General features: G+C 39.2%; 1 protein-coding gene across 1 annotated transcript; it reads right to left on the bottom strand.

Annotated features, from left to right (window-relative positions):
- Positions 1–9,073: 9,073 nt before the first annotated feature.
- LOC119512688 (acyl carrier protein, mitochondrial-like) lies at positions 9,074–9,564 on the bottom strand. The gene has a single exon (XM_037807513.1). It carries the CDS (start codon positions 9,562–9,564, stop codon positions 9,100–9,102), a length of 465 nt encoding a protein of 154 aa, XP_037663441.1. The 3' UTR covers positions 9,074–9,099.
- Positions 9,565–10,402: the final 838 nt, after the last annotated feature.

Raw genomic sequence — 10,402 nt, 5'->3', positions numbered from 1 at the left:
CCCAGACAACCCAGTGTGACGGAAGTGCTTCAAATAACAGGCACACACCACAAAACTGGGCGTGGACATTAGCCTTCCCTGCAACCTCAGCTGATTGTCCCAGAGTTGGGAAGGTAGAGCAGTGTGAATTAACAAAGCCCCTATCAGCCATCATTTCAGCAGACTGGGAGCCTCCCTACACAGCCCAGCAGCCCAGAACTGCTCTGGGGGGACGGCACTCACCTGTGACATAGCACAGTCATCCCTCAACAGAGGACCAGGGGGTGCATGGCCTGGAAGAGGGGCCCACTTGCAAGTCTCAGGAGCCATACACCAATACCAAGGACTTGTGGGTCAGTGGCAGAGACAAACTGTGGCAGGACTGAACTGAACGATTAGACTATTGCAGCAGCCTTAAAACTCTAGGATCACCAGGGAGATTTGATTGTTAGAGCCACCCCCCCTCCCTGACTGCCCAGAAACACGCCCCATATACAAGGCAGGCAACACCAACTACACACGCAAGCTTGGTACACCAGTTGGACCCCACAAGACTCACTCCCCACTCACCAAAAAGGCTAAGCAGGGGAGAACTGGTTTGTGGAGAACAGGTGGCTCGTGGACGCCACCCGCTGCTTAGTTAGAGAAAGTGTACTCCACGAAGCTGTAGATCTGATAAATTAGAGATAAGGACTTCAATTGGTCTACAAATCCTAAAAGAACCCTATCAAGTTCAGCAAATGCCACGAGGCCAAAAACAACAGAAAATTATAAAGCATATGAAAAAACCAGACGATATGGATAACCCAAGCCCAAGCACCCAAATCAAAAGACCAGAAGAGACACAGCACCTAGAGCAGCTACTCAAAGAACTAAAGATGAACAATGAGACCATAGTACGGGAGACAAAGGAAATCAAGAAGACCCTAGAAGAGCATAAAGAAGACATTGCAAGACTAAATAAAAAAAATGGATGATCTTATGGAAATTAAAGAAACTGTTGACCAAATTAAAAAGATTCTGGACACTCATAGTACAAGACTAGAGGAAGTTGAACAACGAATCAGTGACCTGGAAGATGACAGAATGGAAAATGAAAGCATAAAAGAAAGAATGGGGAAAAAAATTGAAAAAATCGAAATGGACCTTAGGGATATGATAGATAATATGAAACGTCCAAATATAAGACTCATTGGTGTCCCAGAAGGGGAAGAAAACGGTAAAGGTCTAGGAAGAGTATTCAAAGAAATTGTTGGGGAAAACTTCCCAAATCTTCTAAACAACATAAATACACAAATCATAAATGCTCATTGAACCCCAAATAGAATAAATCCAAATAAACCCACTCCGAGACATATACTGATCACACTGTCAAACACAGAAGAGAAGGAGCAAGTTCTGAAAGCAGCAAGAGAAAAGCAATTCACCACATACAAAGGAAACAGCATAAGACTAAGTAGTGACTACTCAGCAGCCACCATGGAGGCGAGAAGGCAGTGGCACGATATATTTAAAATCCTGAGTGAGAAAAATTTCGAGCCAAGAATACTTTATCCAGCAAAGCTCTCCTTCAAATTAGAGGGAGAGCTTAAATTTTTCACAGACAAACAAATGCTGAGAGAATTTGCTAACAAGAGACCTGCCCTACTGGAGATACTCAAGGGAGACCTACAGACAGAGAAACAAAGACAGGACAGAGAGACTTGGAGAAAGGTTCAGTACTAAAGAGATTTGGTATGGGTACAATAAAGGATATTAATAGACAGAGGGGAAAAATATGACAAACATAAACCAAAGGATAAGATGGCTGATTCAAGAAATGCCTTCACGGTTATAACGTTGAATGTAAATGGATTAAACTCCCCAATTAAAAGATATAGATTCGCAGAATGGATCAAAAAAAATGAACCATCAATATGTTGCATACAAGAGACTCATCTTAGACACAGGGACACAAAGAAACTGAAAGTGAAAGGATGAAAAAAAATATTTCATGCAAGCTACAGCCAAAAGAAAGCAGGTGTAGCATATTAATCTCAGATAAAATAGACTTCAAATGCAGGGATGTTTTGAGAGACAAAGAAGGCCACTACATACTAATAAAAGGGGCAATTCAGCAAGAAGAAATAACAATCGTAAATGTCTATGCACCCAATCAAGGTGCCACAAAATACATGAGAGAAACACTGGCAAAACTAAAGGAAGCAATTGATGTTTCCACAATAATTGTGGGAGACTTCAACACATCACTCTCTCCTATAGATAGATCAACCAGACAGAAGACCAATAAGGAAATTGAAAACCTAAACAATCTGATAAATGAATTAGATTTAACAGACATATACAGGACATTACATCCCAAATCACCAGGATACACATACTTTTCTAGTGCTCACGGAACTTTCTCCAGAATATATCATATGCTGGGACATGAAACAAGCCTCAATAAATTTAAAAAGATTGAAATTATTCAAAGCACATTCTCTGACCACAATGGAATACAATTAGAAGTCAATAACCATCAGAGACTTAGAAAATTCACAAATACTTGGAGGTTAAACAACACACTCCTAAACAATCAGTGGGTTAAAGAAGAAATAGCAAGAGAAATTGCTAAATATATAGAGACGAATGAAAATGAGAACACAACATACCAAAACCTATGGGATGCAGCAAAAGCAGTGCTAAGGGGGAAATTTATAGCACTAAATGCATATATTAAAAAGGAAGAAAGAGCCAAAATCAAAGAACTAATGGATCAACTGAAGAAGCTAGAAAATGAACAGCAAACCAATCCTAAACCAAGTACAAGAAAAGAAATAACAAGGATTAAAGCAGAAATAAATGACATAGAGAACAAAAAAACAATAGAGAGGATAAATATCACCAAAAGTTGGTTCTTTGAGAAGATCAACAAGATTGACAAGCCCCTAGCTAGACTGACAAAATCAAAAAGAGAGAAGACCCATATAAACAAAATAATGAATGAAAAAGGAGATATAACTGCAGATCCTGAAGAAATTAAAAAAATTATAAGAGGATACTATGAACAACTGTATGGCAACAAACTGGATAATGTAGAGGAAATGGACAATTTCCTGGAAACATATGAACAACCTAGACTGACCAGAGAAGAAATAGAAGACCTCAACCAACCCATCACAAGCAAAGAGATCCAATCAGTCATCAAAAATCTTCCCACAAATAAATGCCCAGGGCCAGATGGCTTCACAGGGGAATTCTACCAAACTTTCCAGAAAGAACTGACACCAATCTTACTCAAACTCTTTCAAAACATTGAAGAAAATGGAACACTACCTAACTCATTTTATGAAGCTAACATCAATCTAATACCAAAACCAGGCAAAGATGCTACAAAAAAGGAAAACTACCGGCCAATCTCCCTAATGAATATAGATGCAAAAATCCTCAACAAAATACTTGCAAATCGAATCCAAAGACACATTAAAAAAATCATACACCATGACCAAGTGGGGTTTATTCCAGGCATGCAAGGATGGTTCAACATAAGAAAATCAATCAATGTATTACAACACATTAACAAGTCAAAAGGGAAAAATCAATTGATCATCTCAATAGATGCTGAAAAAGCATTTGACAAAATCCAACATCCCTTTTTGATAAAAACACTTCAAAAGGTAGGAATTGAAGGAAACTTCCTCAACATGATAGAGAGCATATATGAAAAACCCACAGCCAGCATAGTACTCAATGGTGAGAGACTGAAGGCCTTCCCTCTAAGATCAGGAGCAAGACAAGGATGCCCGCTGTCACCACTGTTATTCAACATTGTGCTGGAAGTGCTAGCCAGGGCAATCCGGCAAGACAAAGAAATAAAAGGCATCCAGATTGGAAAAGAAGAAGTAAAACTGTCATTGTTTGCAGATGATATGATCTTATATCTAGAAAACCCTGAGAAATCGACGATACAGCTACTAGACCTAATAAACAAATTTAGCAAAGTAGCGGGATACAAGATTAATGCACATAAGTCAGTAATGTTTCTATATGCTAGAAATGAACAAACTGAAGAGACACTCAAGAAAAAGATACCATTTTCAATAGGAACTAAAAAAATCAAGTACCTAGGAATAAACTTAACCAAAGATGTAAAAGACCTATACAAAGAAAACTACATAACTCTACTAAAAGAAATAGAAGGGGACCTTAAAAGATGGAAAAATATTCCATGTTCATGGATAGGAAGACTAAATGTCATTAAGATGTCAATTCTACCCAAACTCATCTACAGATTCAATGCAATCCCAATCAAAATTCCAACAACCTACTTTGCAGACTTGGAAAAGCTAGTTATGAAATTTATTTGGAAAGGGAAGATGCCTCGAATTGCTAAAGACACTCTAAAAAAGAAAAACGAAGTGGGAGAACTTACACTCCCTGACTTTGAAGCTTATTATAAAGCCACAGTTGCCAAAACAGCATGGTACTGGCACAAAGATAGACATATAGATCAATGGAATCGAATTGAGAATTCGGAGATAGACCCTCAGATCTATGGCCGACTGATCTTTGATAAGGCCCCCAAAGTCACTGAACTGAGTCATAATGGTCTTTTCAACAAATGGGGCTGGGAGAGTTGGATATCCATATCCAAAAGAATGAAAGAGGACCCCTACCTCACCCCCTACACAAAAATTAACTCAAAATGGACCAAAGATCTCAATATAAAAGAAAGTACCATAAAACTCCTAGAAGATAATGTAGGAAAACATGTTCAAGACCTTGTATTAGGCGGCCACTTCCTAGACTTTACACCCAAAGCACAAGCAACAAAAGAAAACATAGATAAATGGGAACTCCTCAAGCTTAGAAGTTTCTGCACCTCAAAGGAATTTCTCAAAAAGGTAAAGAGGCAGCCAACTCAATGGGAAAAAATTTTTGGAAACCATGTATCTGACAAAAGACTGATATCTTGCATATATAAAGAAATCCTACAACTCAATGACAATAGTACAGACAGCCCAATTATAAAATGGGCAAAAGATATGAAAAGACAGTTCTCTGAAGAGGAAATACAGATGGCCAAGAAACACATGAAAAAATGTTCAGCTTCACTAGCTATTAGAGAGATGCAAATTAAGACCACAATGAGATACCATCTAACACCGGTTAGAATGGGTGCCATTAAACAAACAGGAAACTACAAATGCTGGAGGGGATGTGGAGAAATTGGAACTCTTATTCATTGTTGGTGGGACTGTATAATGGTTCAGCCACTCTGGAAGTCAGTCTGGCAGTTCCTTAGAAAACTAGATATAGAGTTACCATTCGATCCAGCGATTGCACTTCTCGGTATATACCCGGAAGATCGGAAAGCAGTGACACGAACAGATATCTGCATGCCAATGTTCATAGCAGCATTCTTCACAATTGCCGAGAGATGGAAACAACCCAAATGTCCTTCAACAGATGAGTGGATAAATAAAATGTGGTATATACACACGATGGAATACTACGCGGCAGTAAGAAGGAACGATCTCGTGAAACATAGGACAACATGGATGAACCTTGAAGACATAATGCTGAGCGAAATAAGCCAGGCACAAAAAGAGAAATATTATATGCTACCACTAATGTGAACTTTGAAAAATGTAAAACAAATGGTTTAGAATGTAGAATGTAGGGGAACTAGCAATAGAGAGCAATTAAGGAAGGGCGAACAATAATCCAAGAAGAACAGATAAGCTATTTAACGTTTTGGGGATGCCCAGGAATGACTATGGTCTGTTAATTTCTGATGGATATAGTAGGAGCAAGTTCACAGAAATGTTGCTATATTAGGTAACTTTCTTGGGGTAAAGTAGGAACATGTTGGAAGTTAAGCAGTTATCTTAGGTTAGTTGTCTTTTTCTTACTCCCTTGTTATGGTCTCTTTGAAATGTTCTTTTATTGTATGTTTGTTTTCTTTTTAACTTTTTTTTTCATACAGTTGATTTAAAAAAGAAGGGAAAGTTTTAAAAAAAAAAAGAAAAAAGAAAAAAGAAAAACAAGGAAAAAAAAATGTAGTGCCCCCTTGAGGAGCCTGTGGAGAATGCAGGGGTATTCGCCTACCCCACCTCGATGGTTGCTAACATGACCACAGACATAGGGGACTGGTGGTTTGATGGGTTGAGCCCTCTACCACAGGTTTTACCCTTGGGAAGACGGTTGCTGCAAATGAGAGGCTAGGCCTCCCTATGGTTGTGCCTAAGAGCCTCCTCCCGAATGCCTCTTCGTTGCTCAGATGTGGCCCTGTCTCTCTAGCTAAGCCAACTTGAAAGGTGAAATCACTGCCCTCCCCCCTACGTGGGATCAGACACCCAGGGGAGTGAATCTCCCTGGCAACGTGGAATATGACTCCCGGGGAGGAATGTAGACCTGGCATCGTGGGACGGAGAACATCTTCTTGACCAAAAGGGGGATGTGAAAGGAAATGAAATAAGCTTCAGTGGCAGAGAGATTCCAAAAGGAGCCGAGAGGTCACTCTGGTGGGCACTCTTATGCACACTTTAGACAACCCTTTTTAGGTTCTAAAGAATTGGGGTAGCTGGTGGTGGATACCTGAAACTATCAAACTACAACTCAGAACCCATGAATCTCGAAGACAGTTGTATAAAAATGTAGCTTATGAGGGGTGACAATGGGATTGGGAAAGCCATAAGGACCACACTCCATTTTGTCTAGTTTATGGATGGATGAGTAGAAAAATAGGGGAAGGAAACAAACAGACAAAGGTACCCAGTGTTCTTTTTTACTTCAATTGCTCTTTTTCACTCTAATTATTATTCTTGTTATTTTTGTGTGTGTGCTAATGAAGGTGTCAGGGATTGATTTGGGTGATGAAAGTACAACTATGTAATGGTACTGTAAACAATCGAAAGTACGATTTGTTTTGTATGACTGCGTGGTATGTGAATATATCTCAATAAAATGAAGATTAAAAAAATAAAATAAAATATGTATCACACAACTTAGTACTAATTGAAAAAAAAAAAAAAAAAAAGAACACCCAAAGTATTCCATCCACCCCTAGTTTTCATTTTTATTTATTTATTTATTTATTTTGGAGTATGGAAAATGTTCAAAAATTGATTGTGGTAATGAATGCAAAACTATATGATGGTACTGTGAACAACTGACTGTACACTGTGGATGATTGTAGAGTATGTGAATATATCTCAATAAAACTGTATTTTAAAAAAAATCTGGGACAGGGTAGGACCTAAGAGACACAGTAAACAAGTTATATGAATTGGTGTTGGACTAAAGTTGTAAAGTTTAAATCAGGAAGAAGAGGCAGGAGCTATGAGAGTTTGTAAAAGTGAGAATAATTTAATGTAGTTGAACAGAGTACCCTTCCCAAGGAAGCAACATGTAAAATGAAAGATGACTGGGAGTTGGTTGGCGGGGGAGGGATGGTAGTGAAGAGTGCTGACAGAGGAAGTTGCTAATAGAAAGAGGCTCTTAGGCATGAAGGAGCTGGGAAGGAACAGAGAAAAGACCAGCTGGCATGCAAAGATGCAGGATAAGTAGGCAGAAACCAGATCATACAGGAAGTTATAGGTCATGTTAGAGTTTGAATTTTATTATAAGCTATTATAAGACTGTGGGCAAGGAGATGACTCAAACACTTTTTAAAAGATCAGTTTGGCCACTCTGTGGAGATTGGATTGGTAGAGGTGACCAAGAGAGAATCTGGCACAAGCAGTTAGAAGAGTATCCAAGTGGTCCAGGTGTTGTGCTAAGGTGAACGGGGTAGAGACCAAAAAGCAGTAGAGAGAAGGTGAACGGGGTAGAGACCAAAAAGCAGTAGAGAGAAGGTGAACGGGGTAGAGACCAAAAAGCAGTAGAGAGACTTGGGAGTTATAGAAGTAGATACAATTGGTAATATTCGGTGATAGGTCGGATAAAGGGGCTAAAAAATAGGGAAATGTTAAGGATGAATCCTAGCTTCTTGTCATGAGGAAATGAGAAGTTGGTGGAGCCATTTAATGAGGTAGGAAACATTGGAGGAGGAAAAGATTTGGTTCATAAGTTCAGTAATGGACAAGTCCAATTTGCAATGAACCTGGAAATGTCAAGGAGGCAGTTAAATATATGGGTCTGGAACTCACAAGACAGACCTGAATGAAGATAAAAATTCAGAAGTTGTCAACATGTAGTTAATAATTGAAAGGATGGACTGTATGAGATTGCTAAGGGAGAGAGTGCAGAGAGCAAGAGAAGAGGAAGAGAAGAGGAGAGAAGAGAAAGGAAGACTGCCTGGGACTCGCCACAGATCCATACAACAAGCACCTACCAAATCAATGAGCAAACAAAATGCTTGTATAAAGGACCTTATCTTTATGGTTAAACTGGCTCACTGATGCATGCCAGCGAGGACTGCTCTGATTTCAGGTGATCAGCATAGCCTCTGGTTAATAGGCTGAGCCCTAAGGTGAAGAACAACCAGGGGAAACTGAGGAAGAGAGCTCATAGAAATAAAAGGAAAGTCAGAAGAGTGTGGAGTCACAGAAGACAAGGAAAGTGATTTATTTTTAAAGAAGTTAAGAGTGGTTGACAATGGCAAATAAGTTAAATGTCGTCCATTAGATTTAGCAACACGAAGGTCACTGGTGCTCCTAAAAAGACAAGTTTGGTGGATGGTAGAATTGGAAGCAGATTACCATAAGTTGGGGATTGTTATAGAAGAACAAAGGATGGATGGAGTGGTAGGTGGAAGGTATGTGGGGTCTAGGGAAAATTTTCTTAAAATGATAGATATTTGAACAGTTTGAATTCCCAGAGGGGCTCTTCCAAAAAAAAAAAGGACCCCACTGAGAAGAATAATTATTTTTCCCCAAATATTTGTTCACTTGTGTTATTCTATAGGACATGAGATGAGATTTATATCATTTATTTATTTTATTTTTTTTCGTTTTACAGATTTATTTTAAAAGGGCAAAACACTTAGACACTTTAAATAGAAATCCAACAGAATTATTCTGTCAAAGTCAGCAATGATGGCAAAATGCATTCTCACTTCAGACACTCGTCAGTATCATCTGAGTCTTCTTTCAGTGAAGAAAGTTGGTCAGTGAAGAAAGTTGGTCTGATATTTTATTCATATACATCCTTCTTATCTGCAATGTAATCTACAATTTCTTGTGGACACATTAACTTTTCTGCATCTATATCAGGAATTTCAAACCCAAATTCGTCCTCCATGGCCATGATAATGTCCACTTGGTCCAAACTGTCTAAGCCCAGGTCTTTCATAAAATGGGAATTGACTGAGAGCTTTTCTGGATCAATCTTATCATAGAGTTTCAACACATAAAGAACACGGTCCTTAATTCCCTCTAACGTCAAAGGGGGCGCTTCACTATATTGGCGGCACAAGTGTGTAACTTTACCTGGAACCTGAGCAAGTACTGAGACCGGCTGTGGAGCCACAGGCCTCGTCCGCATTCCTGTGGGGCACAGGGCAGTAATGAGCGGCCGGACCGCGGCCAGCGTAGGAGCCCGGGGCAGCGGCATGAAGGACAAGCGTCGGACACAGAGGAAAAGGACACGAGCCGCCATGGCTACACTGGCCCAGGATGCACTGCCGAGATCTATATCATTTAGAACTGACTTAAGAGAAAAATGGGAAGGCGGTCTTTACTACTTCATGTCATTGAAAAGTCCATAGTTAGCAATGACTTTAGACATGGTGGGTATTAGAAACTCAAATGATCAGATAGGAACCAATCTTTCCCCACTCTCAGTTTTGCTGTTATTCATTCATTCATTTCAAATTATTTACTGAAAACCTATACGGCCTATGCTCCATTTTAAGCACTAGAGATACAATGGTAAAAGACAAGCAAGCCCACTATCATGGATTCAAGATTGTACTTTATGTTCTAGCCAGTGCAATAAGGCAAGAAAAAGAAATTTTAAAATATAAGAACTGGAAAAAATAAATCTGTCATAATATTTAGTTAATATGACTGTGTATTTAGAATATTCCATTAATCTATAGATATATTACTAGAGTCAGTGAACAATACTAGTAAGGTTGCTAGATATAATGCACATTAGAATTCTAAGATGGCCACCAATATTCACATCCCCTAGTAAATCCCCTTCCCTTAAGTGTAGATAGACTGGTGAATATGATAGGATTTCACCCCCCATGATTAGTTTAAAGAATATGACAAAGGTGAAGGAAGCTAGCAAGAAAGAGAGACCACAGAGACCTACAACTGCAAGGAACAGAATTGTGTCAACAACCAGTGAGCTTGGAAGAAAACCCTGAGTCTCAGACAAGATCACAGCTCTGGCTAACACCGTAATTTCAACCTAGTGAGTCCCTGAGCAGATGATCCAGCTACCCCATACCCAGACTCCTGACTCATGGAAACATTGAAATAATAAA

The sequence above is a fragment of the Choloepus didactylus genome, chromosome 17 (assembly GCF_015220235.1).
Source record: "Choloepus didactylus isolate mChoDid1 chromosome 17, mChoDid1.pri, whole genome shotgun sequence".
NCBI classification, from domain to species: Eukaryota; Metazoa; Chordata; class Mammalia; order Pilosa; family Megalonychidae; genus Choloepus; species Choloepus didactylus.
The sequence above is the reverse complement of the archived record's forward strand: the minus strand, read 5'-3'. Positions and strand labels throughout refer to the sequence as shown.

Excerpts from the sequence above, each read along its gene's own strand:
- LOC119512688 (XM_037807513.1), bottom strand. The coding sequence starts at position 9,564 with ATGGCGGCTCGTGTCCTTTTCCTCTGTGTCCGACGCTTGTCCTTCATG.